This window comes from Corapipo altera, unplaced genomic scaffold, assembly GCF_003945725.1.
Source record: "Corapipo altera isolate COAL_440 unplaced genomic scaffold, ASM394572v1 24b, whole genome shotgun sequence".
Taxonomy (NCBI): Eukaryota; Metazoa; Chordata; class Aves; order Passeriformes; family Pipridae; genus Corapipo; species Corapipo altera.
This window is the reverse complement of record NW_020884888.1, coordinates 13082169-13106009: the sequence shown is the minus strand read 5'-3', so window position 1 is coordinate 13106009 and position 23841 is coordinate 13082169. Positions and strand designations below refer to the sequence as shown.

Below are 23841 nucleotides of genomic sequence, written 5' to 3'. Positions count from 1 at the left end.
CATGAAGAAGTTCTGTCTCCATGAGGAGTTGCCATTGAAGCACCAGGCTACTGGAGTGGTATGACCTGAGCATTCACCTTAGTTCAACAGTTCTAGGGGTTGGGTTACTCACAATGAATTTATCAACTGACAGTGAAGAGACAGGCCCTGCTTTTTCCTCTTCCCAGCCCTGTCTCTAATTCTGTCACTCTACTCAAAGAGAACATGATCACCCAGAAAAGTTAACTGCTGCAAAACAGCATTTTCCTCATCCAACAACCCAGCTGGCTGCAGATAGTAAGCCTGAAAGTGTGAACCCACCTTTACCTCCCATGATGTCATGTTTTTTCCTTCTCATTCCCCATGCAGAGAAAAAAGTAATGCTTCAAGTTATGTGAATATGCACAAACAAATGAAGAATGTAGAAAGACTGCTCACCGGTAATTTACTCTCTAAGGTGTCCTGTTCTGCTGCCTATTCTCCTTTCTCTTTCTCTCTGAATCCCTGTTCAAGGGCTTCTGTGCTTGAGAGAAACAATTAGAGGTAATAGAGCACATATTGAGGATTATGCCTAAAGCAGACATCTCTTCCACTGATTTCTTCTCTTGACCAAAGCAATCAGTAACACCTTGAGCTTCAGCCAACTGCTCAGGTCAGTAAAGGGTAGCATGTTGCTAGAACGTAGGATTTCATAAAAGGAATAGTGTTCCTTAGCAGTCTGCTTTGGACATTATTAAGTGATAAAAAATAGATTAAATCTTTCATTAAGCTGGCATGCTGTTTATTTCAGTCTCTTTGAGCTTTCAGTATAACATAGTGTTTAAATATCCAGAGTTGACTGTTACAGTATGCTTCTAATTAGACTTTGCTTTAGAGTTGATCTGCAAAGTTCAGTAGGAGTAGAATTCATCATAGTGTGCTCTAGAGGACAGAGGTAAATGTAATAGTTATTATATCTGTAGTCCACAGTTGCAGCGAGTCCAGATTGGCAAGGAAAAGCCTTCTCTGTTTAGACTTAGAAACCTTTTCTGTAGTCCAACATTTACAGTTAGTAAAGGTGTTTCTCCTTTCAATATGCCTCTTCAAATCAGTAAATGTTTGATCTGATGCCTCAGTGTGAAAGTTTACCTTAGTCTACAAAGTCTGTTTGCTTCCCTTAGCCAATAAAAGGGCAAAACAGATTTAAAAAAAGAAAAAAAAAAAAAGGAAATCCCTTTCAATCCCTTTTGGTTTCATCACGAGGAGAAACACTAGGACATTCTGTTTCATAATTTGCCAAATGCCTTTGCTTAGAATCACTTTGGTCTCCAACTATCTTGAAATACATTGTAGCTGTTTTCTTTATCCTAGACATACAATGATAAATGCTATTGGAACATAACTAAATAAATATAAACTGTTTTAAATGTCAAGAGACTTCATCAGTGAGCAGACCACAGATGATTAAAATGTAATCCTATATAAGATGTAACCCCAAACCAGAATAAAATAAAATAAAATAAAGTAAAATCTCATACAAATTAGAAACCTTTTCAGCTGAGAAAAGGAGAGGAATGTTTGGATTGTTCTACTCTGTTGGTAGACATAAAATTACTATTTTTCCTCTTGCTGTCCTATGCATTTGGTTATTAGATACTCTTATTAAAGCAGTTCTTCTGAGATCACTTTCTAAAAACATTTTGCTTAACAAATACTTGTTAATCCAGAGAAGATACTTTTAGTCCTCAAAAGTAAGAGTAAAATTATTACAAAGGTGGTTTGGTTAGTGGGGTACAACACAGCTCTGAATGCAATCCTATTATAGTTTGTCAGCAGACTTTTATTATAACTTTTACTACTCTTAGGATGTGTGAAGAGAATTTATGATCTAAGAATAAAAATTAATCCTTTCAATTTTGTTTTTAAGGATTAATGGAAATGGTTATAATAATTCAGGGTTATCCTTTAATTTTTCTGGCTTTTAATGAAAAGCCTTATAATTACCTAGTGCAATCTTTTCTTTATTATGTAATATTTCATGTAACTTAAAACCAGTCCGTGCTTGAATGTGCAAAGCAGTCTTTCAGATAAGAGACCTGACTGAAAATATGCAAAGCATATTCTACCAGTTGTTGCTTATTTTGCATGAAGATAAATAATTAATTTTCTTTGGTTGTGCCACCCATGAGGTTGATTCTGTTCTTTTGTGTGTATCATCATTTTTGCCAGTATCCTAAAATAGGAGGGAAATGCCGTAGGCTTCTTGACTGGACCTGCTGCAAGAGGAAAAATTTGAGCAGTTAAGCTGTGTTTTTTCTTTCAAAGTTGTGCATCTTCTCCTAAATGGCAATGACAGAGTAGGAGAGCAGTAAGTTGGTGTGGAATGGAGGTGTCTCTCCTGCCTTCCTTTTACAAAACACTTTTGTAGCATTTCCTTACCTGTTTGAAATGGTAAAAACAAGAAACACTATCCATGAAGTTGGGATATTTTTACTTTTTATCTATTCTAGGTAAGACAGCAAGGTCCACCTTCCATTTATTAAAAACATTAGGAGGCTCTTGAGGACAGAGCCTGTTCTTTTATATCTCATCAAGCCTACTTCTGTCAGGTTCCAACTGGAGAGGCTGAATGAGGAAGGAAGGCACTTCTGCAAGCAGATAATCTTTTCCCAACTGTAGAGAGGCACAACAGGATCATGAGCCTCATTAATGCACAAAACTATAATAAACAGTGACCCAGAGAGAATGAAATAACTTAGGACTGAAATACATCTCAACCAGGGAAAGATGGAAAATTTCAAATTGCAGGGAGCATGAACACATGAAAAGCAGCATTTATCAAAGAAAGGAGGAGGACAGGAGTTTAGACCTGAATATGAAGAACTTCCTTTACTGTGCAAGTGACCATGCACTGGAACACATTGCCTGTAGAGCCTATGGAGTCTCCCTCACTGGAGATATTCAAAAACTATCTGGATGCAATCCTATACCATGTGCTCTAGGATGACCCTGCTTGAGCCAGGACTTCCGACCTGACCCATTTTGTGATTCTGTGTGATCCTGTCATAGAAATATTGGAGGTAGAGATGGAATTTCAGTAGCAGACATACCAAGCCTTAAGGTGAAGGGGAAAGAGGTTGATTATGAAATTGAAGTCTGGTTTCCTTTTTGTTATGATAAAAAAAAAAGGAAAATAAAAAAGGAAAAGAGAACCAGATCTGCAGGGAAAGCCCTCTGACTGTTTTGCTCCCTGCAAAACTAGAGCAGAGAAAAAAAAATAAATTGGTAGTCCAAATTATGTTTGGAGAGAAATGGGTAAGCTGTTATAATTGGGTTTTCTTTCCATACCTGCTGTTTGGCAAAATCTCCTTAAAGAATGCTAGATTCCTGTGATTGTGGAATTCTGGATTCAATTTTAAATAACTGTCCAAACTTCTGGATGTTGCAATAGATCCCTATAGCCCAAACTTCTAGAGGTTCTGAGTGAATTAATCTAATCCTATGTATTTTTCATCCTTGGACCCTGCACCCCTAATATATTGCTATGCAAGGTGTCTACCCAGTGAATATATGTGACACAAAATCCACTGAACTCCAGGTGGGATTCTCAAGGACTAGAGTAACTATTAGGTCAGAGTAGAGAATGACGTCTATGACTAAGTTTGTCACTGGCAAATTTGCATTACCAAAATGATATAATAAATTACAAAATATTGGGCCATGTACCCTGAAAATGAAGACTTATTTGAAATAAACAACAAGAAATAAAACAATGAATTTTGTAATACCATATTTGAAAACTATTTTTCAGAAAAGAAATAATTGCATTTCACAATTTATTAGAGTACATCAGTAAAAATGTAATGAGTGCATCCACTTTTATGATTGTACTGAATTGTATTATAAAATCTATTGGCAATATACGAGAAGATTGGAAAAAATGTCTGTATACAGAGTTTTAGTGTATTTTGCTGTCCTTGCTCTTCTATACCCATAAAATTTTCAATTTAGCAAAAGGAAAAGAATGTAAAAGAAATTGTGGAGAGCTAAGATGTTGCAGAGGAAATACTCAAAGCAGACTGGTAGCCAGCTATTCTGTGACAGGTTAGCATTTTAAGCATGCATCCTAGATAATTATGAAACACAGAGGAAAAATAGCTATTAATAAAATAACTTCCGCCAGTTTTATACAGGACTTAACATTTTACAGTTCAACTACTGAGGAAGGATATAGATATGTTGACCAAAAGTTATGTGTTACTTTTGAGATATATAATGCTGTAGGAAAATTTTACTCTGGAGTAAAAGGGCTCTAATTTGTCCTTAACATTCATGAGCAGTGATGACTTGATCAGCCTAATGCAAGATCTATACTCTTTTCCAACAGCTGCAAGGGACTACACTAATTGAATATACTTAATGAATATACAGTGATGGCAAAATGCAAATAGCAACTCTACTTCATTAATTATGTCAATAAGGTGAGAGAAAATAAAACAGACTGGCACATTTGGATTTTAATTTCTTTCCATTACTTTAAACTTCCCTTTTGGAGAGAATTTCTAGCTGAAAGCTGAAGTTTATTGAAAAAAAACTGAAATGCATCTTCCTAGAATTTAAGGCCATTGAGTATTTGACTGAATAAAAAAATTTGGAAGAAATAGGTCTTTAAAGGTCAACAGTATGGTGTGATTCATTGATCTCTTGAGGTCAGTGAACAAGTTCCAGATAGATGTCATTCAACATTAGACTGGTATCTAGACTTCTAAGATTTTGAATATATTATGCATTCAAATATCTATGGGGGCATGTCTTATTTTGGAGATAAATATATATATATGTATATAGATATAGATGTAGATATGTAAAATCTCTGTCTAGATCTGACAAACTTCTAATTTTACGTTTCTCTTCATATTTTTCATTAATTTTGACTGGGTCTCTGAATGCTTTGCACTTCAGAAGTGAGTGGTCACATCTCACAGGGACAGTCTTGGAAATCACAGCTCTTTCTTGCTTAGAGTAGGCTTTGGACCTTGTAATCCTTAAGGTTAATTGCTGTTACCTCCATAAAGTAAGACAGTTCATTCCATGTCATTTGTTCACTCTGGAAACAGTAACATCCACTAACTATGTAAATTAAGTCAAATTAGTGTGCTTCAGAGGTTGAGGGGTTATATGGATTAAAAAACACAAGCAAACTTTCTTGCTCCAAAGCTCAGACAGTAAGAATAGGCCAGGACTACCTCAGATGCTCTCATGGAGCTCTTTTAGGCTCCTATTTCTGATTTCTATACGCAGAAGTTCCTGTACAGTTCCTCTCATCCTTTTACCCACTCAGAGTACTTCTACACTGCTAAATAAGAGAGATCCAGGAAATAAGCTTATGCATGACACCTTTAGACATCTGTATTGCTTAATCGTTGGCTCACTTCCCAGACTTGTTTGGACCCCTCCAGCTACTGTTTTTGAGTGAAAACCTGGGTGTGACCCAGGGAGAAGTTTGCTTTATATACCATTATCAAGAGACCGTACAGATGGAGCTGTACCATTTGACTTCTTCTGCCTTCCAGGGAGCCCCATCCTGTTCCCAGTAAACTTTGCATTCCTGAATCCCCCAGTCTGTCCTTACACTGCTTCCCAGTGCAGCGCACCACTACTTTCATGCCATAAGAAGACCATTGTCTGGGGTGCATTGTCTGCACGTGCTGATGGCAGAGCTGCAGCCAGTCCCTATGGGAGCAGTTGGCACAGTCAGACAGCGTCAACATGTGACTGCTCAGCCAGTGAATATCGATTTGGTCTCTTTGGTTTCCAGGTTCTCTGGGTGAATGGAAAGGAAAAATAATCTAAAGGGAATCATTGTCTTATCCCAGTAAGTGCCTTCCCATTAAGAACAAAGACTGTACTCCTCAGAAAATGTAGGTTTGTCTACAAACTTCAGAAAACCAATCAGATTATTTTAGATGGAAGCATTATCTTCAATTCATATGGTTGAGTCATCTTTTTCTGAGTCATAACTTAGAAGAGTCTGTGGGGAAACATCTTTGCAGGGCATTCATGCTGCTATATGAAAGAAGTTGTAGATATTCCCAGGTATTTGTGCTGAGTAAGCAAATTTATGAAATAGCACACTAGTCTGTTTGCCCCCCAGCTAGTGCTAACTAGCCCCGCAGTGCTTTCGATGCATGGGCTTGTGTCTCTGTGTAGCACTGCTCCATGCTGTACCCCAGGGATCTTTGTTGGGTCACACTGACAAGCTCATTTTCTTACTTTCCTGATTCCATGGGTTTCATTTAATTTGTGAAAGCCTAGTCAGCCTGACACATCCATAAATTGAGTATATAAAAACCTATAAAGGTCATATACAATACTTGTGACATTATTACAGGTTGACATTCTCATACTAGCTGTATCCTGTCACATACCAGAATCCTTGCACTTGTTGTGTTGGTCTAATAATTCAGAAATGAGGTGTGGTTTACCCTTCCAGAACTATTTGCAAAATCAGCAGGAAACAAGAGAATCCCTTCATTTACTGCATTAACAACTTCTGTGGGAAGGCCTCCATGTCAACAAACAGCAGTTCACAGAACAATAGTTGGACACATAAGAACTGATTTTTCCTAGATGGGAAATTCTTTTTAACTTTGAAGTTTTTAAGTGATCCTGCTCCTTTTTCCCAAAGAGGGAATGAAATAAATAAAGTCTGACCTGATAATCCTTCCATATCCACTGAATTCCCTGAGGTAACTCTGAGATTATTACATTTCATGCAAATAAAAGCAGTTTTCACAAATTTCAGCAGCAGGTCACATTTTCATCAGTTTGTAATCAATAAAGTATATACATAGGTGTTCGCAGATGTATATATTGTTTCTCAGTTTTGAATCCATGAAATATGAGTACTAGGTATTTTTCATACATGTATTATGATTATCAGTGCAACTTTAAAATACTGTCTTTTGAAAGACTGACCTGGGCTTTCAAGAAACCCAAAAACATTCTTAAAGCATTTCACATTATTTTTATTCTTACAGCTCGTGAAGTTACTTTTTTTTGTCATTCATCATTCTCCACACTGAGTGCTTCCCGTAGTGTTTTTTTTACTTTGCAGTGAGATCCTATTGTACCTTTTTATATCAGTGGGCCTCCAGTTGAGAACTATCTTCAGGCCTGATTGCAAGGAAGGGCCACTTTGTTTAATATTTGTAACAAAATGTTTTTTGTGGGTATATCAAATTGATTTTGAGTATTTGCACTATAAGTAGAATCTTTTTACATAAGTCAAGATATTTTTGAGATAGTCTGAAAGACCAAACAGGGTTACTGGCTACAAAAAGTCAAACGTATAGTTGGAAGCATTTACTTTTTTAATGTTATTTCAGGTCTATTGTTTTTCTTAGTTTCTACCTTTAGTTGATATTGCTTTAAGTCAGTCATAATCTTAGTATGTGGACAGGTATCCCAAATTGCACTGAAACTAGTGAATGCTTTTTCTTTCCTCCACAGACAGTAGTTCCTTCTATGACTGTAAGACCAATCTGAAAGGATGTTGTGTAGAATGAGAAAAGAAAGTACATTACAGATAAGAGAAATAATGAGTAGGTGTTATATAAATATAATTGAAGAACTGAAGTTGGATAATGAGGGAAAAGGGGATTTTTCCTTTTGGTATTTTTTTGAGTTTTAGCTAGCCTGGTATTCCTAAAAGGATAGTATATTTTATTTAAATAAATACAAGTTTGTTCCATAAATCTTCAAACACCTATGTGTATTGAGAATGAATGACACATAATTGGGATTTATAACTAAAAAAAAACCTTTGCATTCAAATATCACTGAATATATAGTTAGTATTTGATGTCTGTCAAAACTGTCTAACCTGACTAGAATGTGATAGTATACAATTTTGGGATTTTTTAGCCACATGTTTTTGTCATCTTAGTCTTAGTACTTGTAAATAAATCTTATATATCCTTCTACCCTGTTACCTATTCAGCAAATTGCATGTTTTAGAGAAAAAAAATTACCAAAGTTAAAAAATGTCTTTTTTTTCCAGCTTTCTCCAATTTGAGTGTTCAGTTTGTAAATGTGTTACAATATTACATTTTATGTTTAAAGAATGAGAGGTCATGATTAACTAAGAATTATTTCTACAAAACTGAAAATTCTAGTAACATACTTTAAAAGTTTTTGAAGCCTTTGAATCAAAATCCCTATTGTAATGAAAGTTTGACACAGATGTGGAATGAAGATATAAGGTTCTAAAAGGGCCAACATTACTAATAGTTTTAATTCTTTGTATATTGTCAATTCAGTTTTATCTTTAGTGCTATGCCAAGTCCTGTCAAACTATTTTGCTTTTTTTTTTTTCTTTTTAAAGACACAAAGGCATTGGTACTATGTAACTTATGAAAACTCAGGTTACTAACAAATTCTCAGAATTGTTTGGTTGCTATCTTCCAGCAAAACACCTGTGCAGGTCAGAGTGTGGGGAAAATGTGGTACATTACAGACTAATCTCAGGGAAGTGCTTGATATAATAATGAATGAAAGTTACAGAGAGGACTGAGAGCACTCTTGTGTCTGCTCAGCTTCAAACATCCTAGGCAGCTGATAATCATTGCTTCCAAGAAACCTGCCTTGGAGACTCTTAGCACAGCAGGTAGAGAGGGCAGCAGCACAAGAGGCCACAAGAGCTGGGAGCTGGACCGTCTTCGGAGAAGATTTTTCTGACAGAGTTTGGACTGCTGTGTGGAAAGGCCAGCTTCCTTCCCTTTCTAGTGCCCCTCAAAAGTTTTGACAGGTTTGAGCTATTCCTGTAAAATGCTTAGATGTAGTTGCAGCAGCTTTTTCCCATACAATAGGGCTGTCAAGAAATATTCACCTATTAAATTTTTTTTGAATGTTTCCTCACAATAGATGTGTTAAAAACAGTTTTGCTTATTTGTTTTCCCACTTCAGAAAACAATTTGGGAATGAGAATATAGAGTTTGCTTGTTTCTTGGGGCTATCAGTGTTTTATAATGGTTCCTTGCACAGAGGGGGCTCTTCTTGACAAATTTGTCTTTAACAACTCATCAGTTTGCCAGCTTATCTTAAGGTCATGGACTTTCTGCAGTTCTAGTAATCCTTAGGAAATGGACCATATGTTTATGTATGTTGTCTTTGGTATTTACTGTTTCCTTTTTTTTTCTTTTAAGAAATATTGCCATCTGTTGTTTTCCAGGTTATTTTTTTACATATTCTGTGTTTTCTCCTTCATCACCATCAGATTTTTGGTCAGTTTTAATTTTTTCTTTATAAGACAGAGAAAAATACTGTAATACTATCAAAAGCTTTAAACAAGACAGGGTTGAAATGCAGTTATCTTTCCATCAAATGCTTTTGTATAGTTCTCTTTTCTTTTCATTGCATCCTCTGATTACGTTTTCACTCACAATCAGTTACCACCCATTATTCTGCTAATCTGGAGTAATGGCATGGTGGTAAAGCAGAAATAGAGTTAACAGATAAAGCAATTACATTTTAAGGATACACTATGCCCATATGTAGAGAACGAAAATTCAGTAACACTTTTGATGGTGGAATACAGAAAGCTGGGCCAAGGTTGCCCAGCAGAGTCATGTGTTATAGACCCGTAGAGCAGAGAGTCTGTCGGGCCACGTGTTGTGGTTTAACCTCAGCTGGCAACTCAGCAGGCATTTTGTGCTGTTGCGGTGGTGTAAGAAACAGAAAAGGTCTTGGCTCTGTGTAAGTGTTGTTCAACAATAACAGAAACATCCCTGAATTATCAACACAGTATCCAGCACAAATCCAAAACATAGTGCCATGCTGGCTACTGTGAAAAAAAATTAACTCTACCCAGACAAACCCAGCATATCATGATCATGTAGCTCATAATCGTTGTTGGACATGAATTGTCCTGTTCAGATGTCATTGTGCCAGTTCCCTAAAGGATGATAAAAGGTGTGTTTTTCTAAATCTAGTATTTGAAGATAAATCCAACTTTCATGTTAATATAAGTGCATATATCACAAAAAGGTAATAAATTATCTTTCCTCCTGCTATTTTCAGAGCCAAATTTTGTGTCATCTTATGACATTGGGAACTTTACTTACTTCTTCTTCCGGGAGAATGCGGTGGAACACGACTGTGGGAAAACAGTATTCTCTCGTGCTGCTCGGGTGTGTAAAAATGATATTGGTGGCAAGTTTGTGCTGGAGGATACCTGGACTACCTTCATGAAAGCTCGTCTGAACTGCTCTCGCCCTGGAGAAATTCCATTTTACTATAATGAACTTCAGAGCACTTTCTTCCTGCCAGAATTGGACTTGATCTATGGAATTTTTACCACTAATGTGTAAGTAAAACTAATTATATATTTTATTTTCTTGCTGTTTGTGACAGCAAAAACTTAAACTTCTGAGCTGCTCTCTTCTGTATATGCCAAGTAAACATCATAAATTCAAACTTATGTTTTGCCCAATCCACTGTCCTCTTATGCACAAGCACCAGGTCCAAATGTTTTCCACATGAATTGCTGAAGAAATGAGAGGAGGAATTCTTAATATTTCCCTAAAGCAGGGATCCATTTGTGTTTAAGAGTATTCTGTCATCATAATCATTTATTCTTAGAAAGGCATTAATTTTTATTTTGCACAGTATTGCAATACATAAATAAATGATGTACTTAAGAAAAAATATCTTATAATTGTAATGTGACATGATCGTGAATTTGACATGATGGATTTTGACCTTGTCAGGAAGAATGCATCTTCCCAAAATAGGACAAGAGGTGCTCTTACGTATTTTAATTAGTCCTAACATATACTTTAGTGAGTTTAAGGGTCCAAACAAGAATTTATTTTAATTTTAACTGAACCTGTTGTATCAACAAGGTAAAATTGAAAAAAAAAATCAATTTAGTGTTAAAATTTGTTAAATGTTAAAAAATTAGGTCAAAATAGAGCTCCCTGGACTCTGAGCTGGATACCAAGAGCTTCTTAGCTCTTAAGAAAAAAAGAGTCATTTGTCTCATAAACTTCCTTTGTTACTAATATGATAACTGGAGTTCATTTGAGAACAGCCTCTGTGTTATGGCTGTGCAGACCAGTATTCAAACCACTGGAACAGTGTTTCCAATTTCTGGTTCTGATTATCTTACCTTCTTGTATTGTCTCACTGTGTAAGTCAGTTTTGTCTAGAATTTTAGAAGTTCCTTGGATACCTAAAACACAGGTTGGGCCCCTTAAACAATGGGATACCTACCTTTTATAAATATCCATTAATCAGGTGGAAACGGTCACAAATTAATGTCAACGAATTATTATCCCTACATATTCTAGACAGTGAGCATGAATTTGGGCTTTTGGCACAGTCCTTTATCAACACATTTAGGCATCTTCCAGATTCAGGCTCACCTGTGGGCCAGCAGCTCAGGCTGTGAACAAGACTAGTGATGGGCTGCTTACATCCAGCTGTGACAATTCCTAACTTCTGACATCAGATGATGAGCTCAACCTGTTCCTGCAGTGGAGTAATGTAGTGAATTTAAACACCGCTTTTATAAAGAGAATAGTAGAGACTTTGAGATTACTGGGGATAAGAATATTTGATGTTGTTTTGATCAGTAATTTTAATTTCATTTATCTGTTTTACTAGCTAGTTCAAATAATAAAAGACAGGTATTTCTCAGGTGGCATACACATACCCTCTTCAGCATGATCTTTCATGAGAAGTCAAAATAGCCTTGACATGTTCCTGCCATGAAAAGCTTGACCAGAGGAATTCTACTGCAGAAAATCCATAGGGCTTAGACCATGGAAGGGGAATGATGTTCCCGATGCTCACTGGCTCTTCTGAAAATAGACTTGCTAATGTTAAGACTCCCTTTGCCACGTGAAAGTAGACAGTATTTGAAACCTTGCTGCTACTTCCTTCTTCCCTGGTGTCCTGTCATTCTGATTGTTCAACAGAATGGACTCTTCAAAGAGGATTTAAATACAACTGTTTGAGGGTGGGTTTTTTTGATAGCTCCATTTAAATTATATTTGTTCCTGACATCAAATGTTGTAAGTAAATTTTTGGACCTTGTTGAAATGTTGTAGAGTTAGGATTCCTTCCCGATGCTGACTCCCTGTTCACAGATAATCTGTGGAACCCACCTGATTCACCTTTCAGCACTGCAACTGGTGGTGTAGAAATGCCACGGTTTCCCATGAGAGGGAACAACATATTCCTTTTTCTTGGTGTAACAGCATCAGATATTGCTTAACCACATTCAGCATTCTTCAGTCTCAATACCTTTAGAATTGCAATGACTTTATTGTACTCTAATTCTTTTTTTAATATACTTGAATATACTTGTGGAGGGAAAAAATGAAACATTTCTGTCAGTAAAGACTAACAGCCAAACCTGCACCTTTTATATGTGGTTGATGATTAAGTCCACTATAGCCACTGCTTCATAATGAAGCTGATTTTGTTTCTTTTAGACTACCTGAAAAATCTGTAAGCATGAGTCTAATGTCCCTTAAGGACTTCAAAAAATTCAAGAAGACATTGGTATGGTTAATATAGAATAATATTACTGAGCTGATAATTTATATAGGCAAGGGATTATCAAATCCAATGATAATTGATTCTGCAGATATTGAACACCAAGTTTTGATGTTTCTTTGAAATAAGGATGACAAGCATAAGAAAGCAAATTGCTCTTTTGTCCTGGTATTTAATCCATGTATCCTAACTTTTTTCAGTTGCTGGTAGATTTGTGCCTCCAGGTGTTGTTGTTTGCTTGTTTTTTTTTCCCATAATTTTGGAGTTTCTATAGTATGCTTTCTTAAGCCTTGTGTGAAGTGCAGGCTAAGTTTAAATAAAAAGAAAAATATATTAAAAAAAAAAAGAAAATAATAATGTGTGGGTCAGTTGTCAGCAGTTTTACCTGCAATGGAAATCTGCGCAACTAATACCTTCATTATCTATTCATTTATTTCAAAATGTGGAAGAGAACAATGCTGGTTCTCATATTACAAGCTTTCATAATAATTAGATTATATTCTTTACACTATGCAGAATTACTTTATTGCCAGGTATATCACATTTTCAAGGCAAATGCAGGAAATTTTATGTTTTATCTGACTGCCATTTATTTGTGTTTATTTGTTTAACAAGATATCTTGTATGCAGTCCAAGTTGTTTTCTCTTGATGGGTTTCTGAACTTTCTGAACTTTCTGAACTTCTGTACATCATCTCTTGGAAGACAGGATTTTTGTGGAGATATCTGGGATTCCGTAGGGTCTAGAGACATACCATAAATTGAATAAATCCTTACCTCTTTTCATGTATGTTGTATTGAAGAAACATTAATATACCCTAAGAGTAATATCATCCTGAACTTTGTAACTACAAAAGAGGTGTCCCTAGTGCATATGATTGTGTGGAAGTATAGCCTTGTGGTATCAGAGCAGCAGCAGAAGGTAGGAAGTTCTAAGTTTCTCCCACACCAGCTACTTGGTAAGGCCAACAAATATTTTAAATGTAATGTCTATGCTAAATCAGCTTATCATCTATCATTATCTTGAGATATCATCTCCTGGCTGATCTTATCTGATTAGTTAGTTTCTTGAAGGATTGAAGAGTTATTGCCTTTTTTATTTATTTTTCAGCAAGTTGACTTAATGTTATTATTTAGGTTAATATTTATATTTCTTTTACAGGAACAGCATAGCAGCCTCAGCAGTTTGTGTTTTCAATCTGAGTGCCATAACTCAGGCCTTTAATGGACCCTTCAAATACCAGGAAAACTCCCGATCTGCTTGGCTTCCGTATCCCAATCCTAACCCTAATTTCCAGGTATGAATACATGGGAGAGGGACAATCGTTTACATGAGGTTTTCTCAAAAGGCTTTATGGTTCATGGTTAATAAGGCCCTGTCTTGCAGTAGCCTAAGACCTTAAAAGAACCTAAAACAATAGAAGTGCTTAGGAAGATTAGATTTCTGGCTCTGTAACTGCAGCAGTGATGTTGATGGTGCTTTAGAGTACACTTCACATAGATGGGATATATTCATTGACTTAGTCACTGGTTTCCTTCCCAGAAAGAAGGACTTTTCTTTTATAGAGTCCTTATGATAAAGTATCAGAAGTTCTGTTTGTGTAGTCCCAGAAGTAGATTTCTCCTCAGAGTATTCACCTACTCAGTAATAACAGAGAGAAGTATGTGATGTGAAGGAAGACTGTTGCCCTGTTGTTTAAGTTACATCAGATATTGTATTTCAAAGGCTGGATTATTTTTATGAAATATTTCCAGATTAGAATACTATAGAAGTCCCAGTTTTGAGGAATATTGTTTTTCTTCAGAGATCACTGCTTTTCTCTTAGACAGGGCAATGTCTGTCGTAAGACCAAGGACCATTTGAATTTCAGTGTACTGTGAGTGTTCAGCTGGAATCTTTCCTGCTTGATGGATTCAGAGAAATTCTTCTCTGACATGGTTTATTTTTTTCATTGATCTGACATACAGAGCAAGTAATTGTTTCCTGCCAGTTGTTTATTTTTCTTTCCTCATCATCTGATTTCTCATGAAATTACTTTCTTGACTTTTTTTTAACATTTGTGGATTTGGAACAATGACATAATTTCAGACTGAAGACATGGCAAAAATTAAAAAAATACTGGTGGGGTTTTGAACCCTGTATTTTGCTCATGCTGTAATTCATGGCATAATTTATGATATAGTAAAACAGAATGAAAATTATGACTTGGATATGCCTTTCACATCACCCAAATATTTGATAAATGTTGTGAAGTACTGCTTTACTTCTTTGATGCCAATTATGCCTGAGTAAATATGTGGATGTTTATATATTCACATGCATTAAGCAGCTTTCTCTTCTGTGTCTGTCCCTAGTTGAACACAAATATGCTAAAATTAACTGCCACTTATTTTGCTTAGTTTATTTTTGATTGAAACTTGTCCATGAAGTTAGTAAATGCTTTCTCGTAAGGAAAGAGTACAGTTTTCAGATAAAAATTTGTTCAGTTTCAAATGAAAAATGTCTTTACCGTGGATAACATTGATAGAGCTCTTCACTGTCCATTTTTACTATTTAACACAGAGTCTTAAGAAACTCCTAGAACTGTTTGTGGTACTTTCACCTCAGATTTTGCTCAGCCCTGGCTGTGGTAGGACATGGAATCTCCTTTGAAAATTTGTTGTCTTTAGCACTGCATCTGTGAAAATTATAAAGAAAACTAGTCAGAAAACTATTTGGTTTGTCAGATGGTAGTTTTTCTCCTTCATGCTCTGTGAACATAGGATATAGCATGATATTACTGTAGTCCACTTGTGCTGGTCTGTCTAGTGCCCTTCCATATTGTTTAGGGTTAGGGAACCTCTGTAGTACTCCCTCAGAAAAGTTGAACTTCCTCAATTGCTGCACAGTCTGGTTAGCACCAAAATGGGACCTGAAGGTCGAATTCCACAGCGTCACTACATGATTTACCCTTGGTTTTTATTTTCTTGTGCTTTAAATCAGGGAGTAGATCTGTTGTTTTTGTTGTAACGTATAGTAATATTAGTTTTCTGTGTTTACAGTGTGGCACCATGGATCAGGGTTTGTATGCAAATCTGACTGAGAGAAATCTTCAAGATGCTCAAAAATTCTTCTTAATGCATGAGGTTGTTCAACCAGTTATTCCAATTCCTTACTTCATGGAAGACAACAGCCGATTTTCCCATGTGGTTGTGGATGTTGTGCAGGGCAAGGACATGCTTTTCCATATCATCTATCTCGCCACAGGTATGAACTCTGTATTGCTGCGATAACTGCAAAAGTTTATGAGGTCTTTGAGCTTTAATGTTCTGCAAATTACTTATGAAATATGTGTAGAACACCTTGAAGATCAATTTTTTCTCTTTGACAGCAACAACCTGTTTATCTTAAACATTTTTTGGATAGAAGAATTAAACTGTTTATTATATATTTTATGCTATATTTTGAACTCAAAATTTGGTGTCAGTTTCCTATTCTCCTTTGTAGGTGTGAAGCCTACATGCTCTTGAAATGAATAGTTGGGAATTCTACAAACGAGACTTCCCAAGTTTCTGTCTTTTATTCTGTTTATGTAGTTAAGAGTACAAAGTTAAGGGCCCAAGATAAGATGGTTTAGGATATAGAAGTAACTTTATAAATACCAAATGCAGCAACTGCTATTGTTATTTTTGACTTTTCTGCTCACATGTATTTTATTACCTTTCCTTTTGTCTCATTTTTAAGACATTCATTATGCAAATTTACACCCTACCTTATTATTTTCCCATTTTTAAACAAACTTAGGAATGAAAGAAAAAGAATCCTTCACCTAAAGTTGCCTTGGTTAGAACTATTGCCTTCTTGCTTCAAAATTTCAAGCTTCTTAAAAGTAGCGAATGTGTTGGAGAACTGTTTTTGCAGAAAAAGGATGTCAGCAGCTGAGACTGAAATCCTAGGTTGAACTGACAAGTTTACAGACTCACGTCATAAAACTTAAGGTAGTTTTTCAATGCTTAGTCCTATGCACATTGTTAGGGAATAGCTCATCAAAGTAATGGTCTGTTAATGTTCATAGTTTATCTCATCATGCTCCTTGAAAGCTAGGCAGTAATAGAAGGGCTTTTTATAGGTTGAATCTATGCTTCGATTTGTCCAGTTCTAGTCGAAACAGCCTGCTGGGTGGTAAATCATAGCATTTTAAATGAAATCACGCCAATACTAAATGATGTTTGTATTGTAGAGGTCTCCTGACAGAAACTGAATTACAGAAATATGTGGTGAATTGGTTTCATGGAAAGAGACTACCACTGCATTGTGGGATATTAGCATTAAAAAAGCATCACCAAGAATAATGTCTTTTTCCATGATTCTGATTGTCTTCAGTTTTCAGTTTCCCTTAGTGTTTTACCTTTCACGTTTGATTCAGTAAGTGAGGATCTAAAACTTTACGCTTCATGGTTCACTAATACATTGTTTCAAGAGAGACTGTTCTTTTTATGCATCTGTGTACTTTTTATGCTGCTAAAAATGATGCTGCTCTTATACTCCTTATGATGTATGCTTGCCTTTCAATTTCATTCTTCTCTGTACCTCTGGTTTCGGTCATTCATGGAAGCAGGATACTTGCCTTAGCTGGATCTTTAGTCTGACTTTAGCATATGCTTTCCTGTAGTTGAACAGTGTATGTTTTATGAGAAATCATATGATAAACCCCTCATTCTATTCTAGAAATTTTCTTGATGTAATCAATTCTATTTCACATCTATTTCACTGAATCACAGTGGATTTTTTTAACATTGCTTCTACCACACTCCTTCCCAATTGAGTGTAAGTACTAAGCCTTATTTTCTAAGAAATATTATTCGCTTTTCAGAAGAATTACTTTTTGCTAGATTTTGAAATTAACCACACGTGTTTATACTCAAACACCACATTTACAGTACATAAGGGTAGTTTAAAAATCCCAAAATACACCAAATTACATAGTGTAATTTATTTAAAATATTATGATTTTAGGATGAAGGCAGTATTTTGCCTTCTTTTGGATGCAGATCATAATTTTAGTTTCATTATATTGTTAATTGTGAAGCACCTTAGTTCTCCAGAGCCCTTGTGTAGAAGCTGTGGAGTAGTTAGCATGGAGTTTTCATCATAAACTGCATATAGTAAAAGATTATTGAGAAAAATACCACTACTTCTGTAAACAACAGAAACTAAAAGGCAGCTGCCTTAATTTGGAATATAAACAATAACTTTGGAAACAGACCAAGTTTAAGAGTTTTGAATTTCTCCAGTGCCCAGCTTTACTCTCATATACAATGTCATCTAACCCAAGATCCCAAGACCATAAAGCATGTGTGTATTGGGAGAGGTGAAAGAGGGGGATGACAGTTACTACTAGTCTGAGAAACATTGTTATTATTGTGTCTTTCCTGATTTAATTTATTTGCACCATTAAAAGTGGCGGTAAATTAAATTTGGAGTTATTTTTTTACGACAGTGCTCTGTCTTCAAAAAAAACCAAAGGAACAAAAAATACTGAGTAGAAAAGGACTTGGGGGTGCTGACCAACAGCTAGCTGAACAATGTGGCCAAGAAGGCCAATGGCATCCTGGCCTGTATCAGAAATAGTGTGACCAGCAGGACCAGGGTGTGATTTTAGCCCTGTACTCAGCACTGGTGAGGCTGCACCTTGAAATCTGTATTCAGTTTTGGGCCTCTCACTACAAGAATGACATTGAGGTGCTGAAGGCTGTGGAGAGTAGGGCAATGAAGCTGGTGAAGGGCCTGGAGCACAAGTCCTATGAGGAGTGGCTGAGGGAGCTGGGGTTGTTTAGCCTGGAGATAAGAAGGCTCTCTACAACTGCCTGACAGGAGGATGCCAGGTGGTGATCAGTCTCTTCTTCCAAGTAAAAAGCGGAAGGACAAGAAGAAATGGCCTCCAGCCAGAGGAGGTTTAGATTGGATACTAGGAAAAATTTCTTCACTGAAAGGGTGGTTAAGCATCTATGGGATATATAGAAGTGATGAGGAGCCAAATCCTGTCCTGTTAGACATTCTTAAATCAATGACCTGGAGGAGGCAAAGGATCACAGTGTGCAGGTGACACCAGACTAGGGTACCAGGAGTTACACTGGAGGACAGTGGTGCCATTCAAAGGACTTAGACATGATGAAGGGACAAGCTAGCAAGAACCTCACGAAATTCAAATATGCAAATATGAAGTCCCAAATCTGGGAAAGACCAGCTCTATGCACTGATTGTGGCTGGGGACTGACTGTCTAGGAAACAACTCTGTGACAGGACCTGGAGACTTTGGTAGGCAGCAAGCTGAACATATGCCAAGAGCATGCTGTCACTACAGAGACAGCCAATAGCATCTTGGGCTGTATTAACAGGAACATAGCCTGTAGATCAAGGGAGGAGGTTGTTGCCCAATTTTGGCCTCCCTCAATACAAGAAGGACATTGATAACATGGAGCAAATTCAGTGGAGGGTCTCCTTCTCTTGGAGGCTGGAGCACTATGCCCTAGGAGGAGAAGCTGAGGGAGAGGAAGGGCTTTGGGGGGAGCAGAGTGCTAGTGACAGCCTCCAAATACCTAGAGGGAGTTTACATGGAGGATGGTGACATGCTCTTCACACCGGTGCATGGTGGGAAGACAAGAGACAAGAGGCAGAGAATTTCAGACTGGATATAAGGGAAAATCTTTTTCACTTCTAGGACAGTAAAGCAACAGATTGGATTTCCCAGAGAGGTTGTGCATCCTCCATTCCTGGAGGTTTTCAAGACCACACAGCAACCCGGTCTATGTAATAGCTATCTGTCTTTCAAGCAGAAGATTGGAACTGAGACCTTCTGATCTCCCTTCCAACCTGTGTTTATTGTATGCCAGTATAATGTGCAAATTGGTTGGGCTAAATTAAATTTTTATTCAACACTGTGATAATAGATATCACTGTACTTTCTGCTGCCAAAAGGAAAGTACATTCAACTCTGATGTAAGTACTGTCAGTAAGCAATTTGCACTTAGTGGTGTAAAGCAGGATGGATCTAATCCATGCTGTGGGAGATGTATATCACATGACTTTTTTAGCTATAATTAATTATAAAATTCTGCAAAATTTGACTTTTAAAATGCAAAAAGCTGAATCAGTGGAAATGTAGGCATATGGATTGGATTGAATACAAATGAATGCTCTGCTGTCTTTGTTACTCAAAGCAAAAATCTCATTTTTTGAAACAGATGGGCAATAGTTAAGAGAAAGTTCTCTCTTCACCCCCTCACATTCAGTAACTTATCCACCCTGTTATTAGAATGCAAATATTACAGAGGCAAATAACCCTGGGAGTGTAAAAGTATAATCCAACTTCATTAAACCTTAAATAGATATCATATTATTTGAGGGGAGACTGGGGGTAAGCAAACAAATGCATTAATCTGCTGTGTCAACAGTCTTCTTTTCCTAAACCTTTGCCAAGTCATCATTCTGCTAGCAGATTCTTATGTGCTAGGACTTAACAGCTACTGCTCATTTCAAAAATATACTTTAATACTTTGGAGACGCATCTTAATCTTTCTCTACAGTGACTTCTAACACAGAATGAAGGGATATATCAATTCTTGCACATTTTGTGCTACTGGCTTTAGGCAAGCAGAAATCCCCAGAACAATTTTCAGTGATTCAGAAAGGAAAGTCAAGGAAAACATTCACAGATGTTCTGAACTAAAAATCATCTGTAACAATACGTGAAAAGTATAGTAAACTAGAGAAACACTCAATATTCTGACAACTTTCTAAGTAGGAAAGGCTTCTTTCTTTGTTAAAAAAAAAAATTCCAAGCAAAATTGTGCTATATTTGTTAGTTTTCTTTCTCTCCTTTTTGTCCCTTTCCCCCACCTCACATTTTTACCTCCATTTTATTTCTACCTTTCAATTTAAGTGGCCTATCGTTAAAAACTTTGCTGATATCAAAAGGTTTTTTAAAACCGGATGCTTCAACAGGAGCAACTAGTCCTTATTTAGAGGACTGTTGCAAAATGTATTGATTTACTAGAATGAATGAGAAAATTATTGGATATAGTGTCTAGTTGGAGGACATTATGAAAACATAATGGACTTAGGAGTTTAGAAGAAGTAATATTTACACTGTCTGATAAGAAACTTTTAAGGCCATCCTGTAAAATGATTTGGTGAAAAAACTCCCATGCTTTTTCTGTTCTTCAGTCCCACTAGACAGAGTATGTCCCTTCTATATCCTAATTAGAAATGGTATATATCCAGTGGTGGATATTAATTATTGGAATTTAGAATACAGTATTGATGAAATTGGGGTATGACTGACTTATAAAGAAAGTACGAAACCTGAAGAAAGATTTATTGTTGGCTATGTTGCGTGTCTCTAAAGAGTGGATTGTTCAATGAAGTGAACCACAATTTTTATGCCTTAAAGCCAGGTTTTAGCTGAAACTTAAAGGTCACTAGAAGATGTTATAACAGGTTTCCAAGAGGTCTTTTTCCTCCCTCTGATGCCTTAAGCCCCTAATGGTTTTTTATTTTTCTAATATTTGTAAGACTTGTAAGTTTTATAAGTAGGTTTTAAAAGCAGAAACCCTCCCTTCTTTGTCCCTTGTCCCTTTCCCTTTCTCCAGTACCCTTGTTTATACATTCCTTAACCCTCTTCCCCCATTCTATGCTCCCCATATCAGCCCTACTTCTGAATCTAATAGAAATGTTTAGTCTTTTGTCAAGGCAAGACCTAGACAGTTGACAGAACAGCATATCTGGGCCTAAACCACAGAATACGGTCAAGAATTAGGTAACTATGTAACCTTTGTGCTCTGATGATGATGAAGGTGATGAAGTAGGTGGTCCCGAAATGCACCCCAGACCCATTTTAAGGGGGTGGACCCCAGGGCGGTCCAGAGCAAAGGCCACAGGGTGGACACATCTGGGATTGGATGGATGGTATTATAAAATGTAACCTCTCGGGCACAGGGGTGCGTGCGCGTCTTGTAACATCTTCTGCCTTGGCAAATAAACCCTTTCTTATCTCACCCCTAATTAACTGCTCCGGAGATTTTTTCAGCACCATAAATCCCACGGCAACACCTCTTAACACCTCAAAATTACAGGTAGCAATGCAAAGAATAATGATAAAAGGAATTCTGATAAACCACATACAACAATTATAATGAAGTAGTAGAGAGATTTCATGAAGAAATTTCAAAAGATATTTTTTGAAAATGCAACTGGATTTTTCATACATTTGCCTTTAGAATTGTTAAAACAGGTAGTAAATCTCCACAAATATAACATTTTTCTCATGAAACCCTGAAACTGTAGATTGTCTAGAAACTAGTCCCAGCCTCATGAAGAGATTTGGAAGTTTGCATGAAACTCAGTATGGAAATGCTATCAAAACAGTTTGTATTTCTCCTGTTTGTCTTGCTAGATGGGAGTAAACGGATGCAAAGTACTCCATGATTTGATTCCTCTGTGATTTTTTTTGCAGTTCTATCTTTTTCATTTTGTTTTTGTAATCAGTACACCACACTTTTTTCTAGGGAGCAACCCAAGGTCTTAACAAGAATAAAAGTTGTGTGTGTGTTGTTACTAAAAAATCTCAGATGAGATTTTGTCATTTTCCTGGCAGACTACATTTTTGATCAAAGTGTGCAGCTTTCACAGTTTAATGTGCATTTTGTCTGAATATATGGAGTACGTGCAAAGTTACCAACCTGAAAGTTATAAGCAAATATATGTGCTTATATGCATTTCTTATGCTCTCTTGGTCAAGAGAGCAACAAAATTTAAATTGACTGCATTTTTTCCAATTTGGTGCTATTTCTGACTGTGTTATCTTAAGTGCATTGAGGTTATTGGAAGCAATCTGTACATAATTTCTGTAGAAAGGATCTATAGAATTTTCATCTCCGTTTGAGAATTACCTCCTTAGTCTAGAAACCACAATAGAAATGCAATAATAAAAAGGATCAGAGTAGCTGTAATTTTGAGTCAGAAGTCAAGTGTGAAAGTGGTAGGTAGTCTATTTGTATGTATTAATTCTTTCAAGTTCAGAAACAGGGGAATCAGAGTACAGATGGATAATGAGGCGTATACACTGTGTCACGAAGTTGTCACTTTTTGAAACCATTTCTCTTCAATTGTTACAGAAAACAGAGTTGCTTTGTTTCTTATGCCTTTCCTTGACAAAGGTAAAGTATGCTTTTTACAGAGTTGTAAAGCACCCCTGCAGTGGTTTTAAAACTATTTTCCTGCAACTTATTATCCTTCTGGCTTTATGCAATGTCATTTCAAGAAGCTTGAAGCAAGGACACTCATCAATTACTTTGCTGTCAAAAACTGTTGTGTGTTGGAAGGCACCGGTCCTAAGAGCAACATGATGATCTTGAACATTTGTTTCAAAAAAACAAGCAGTAAACCATAAAGTTAATAACCTTTTTCTCTTCTGCTTTATCAGTGACAGTTACCTCTGATAAAGAAAAACCCTAGCTGAATTAATGCTCTGTTTATATTTTTAAACTTTTCAGGAAATATTTTGCTTCAAAGTTTAAAAAAATGTGTAAAAGATTTCATGATTTTTCTTCAAGAGCTTAATGTTCACTTGGATTTATGCAAGCTTTACTAAGAAGGCTTCCTATATATTTCTGCTAGAGTATTTATTTTATTTTTTATGTTGAATTATCTGTAAAGACAAAGAAGGATAATGTAAACTTTTGCTGGTTTTTATGTAATTTAAACGCAGAGATGTTGATTTGTTACTGCCTTGTGTATTGTGTCATCTGTACTGGGCAAAGGGGTTTTAAAATATTACTAAATGAGAATGGCTACATCTAAAGTTCAGGCTACAGAGTTATAAATGATACTATGGGTCTCTAGAGAATCAAACCCGGCATTTAAAATGTCCAGTAGTACTGATTTCCCTTGGCTTTATCACTGTATATAAAGATAAATCATTCTGCCAGATCCACTTGGAGAGGTTTCTTAATAAATAGATGGCTCTAACTAGAGCTGATTAAATTATTAATTGTCAGCAATTTATATGTGTGAGTTGTAGCCCTTTATTTGGTTCACAAATTACTCAGCACTTATTTGTAGTCATTTTTTGTTATTATAATCTACCCATAAATAGGTCATGATTTTGATTAGTTTGTTACTGCTATTTGCTCATATAGTTTGTTCATATTTTCATTAACGTGTTCATGAATTGCCTGCTGCAAGTAGATGGTATTCTGTTTTCTCGTGGGACAAATTTAGCTACAAGAAGCTCTTTTTTTCTGTTCACAAATTATCATCATGTCTTTATAATTGCCCAGC

At 36.3% G+C, this 23841-nt stretch overlaps 1 protein-coding gene across 4 annotated transcripts in view; it reads left to right on the top strand.

The window, feature by feature from the left end:
• Positions 1 to 23841, top strand: part of SEMA5A (semaphorin 5A) — a 329773-nt gene that overhangs the window by 187743 nt on the left and 118189 nt on the right. For all 4 annotated transcript variants that reach the window (XM_027643929.1, XM_027643930.1, XM_027643928.1 and 1 more), the window contains 3 exons: positions 10039 to 10324; positions 13684 to 13819; positions 15564 to 15768. In XM_027643929.1, coding sequence (XP_027499730.1) covers positions 10039 to 10324; positions 13684 to 13819; positions 15564 to 15768 — 627 coding nt within the window. The remainder of the gene's footprint in view (positions 1 to 10038; positions 10325 to 13683; positions 13820 to 15563; positions 15769 to 23841) is intronic.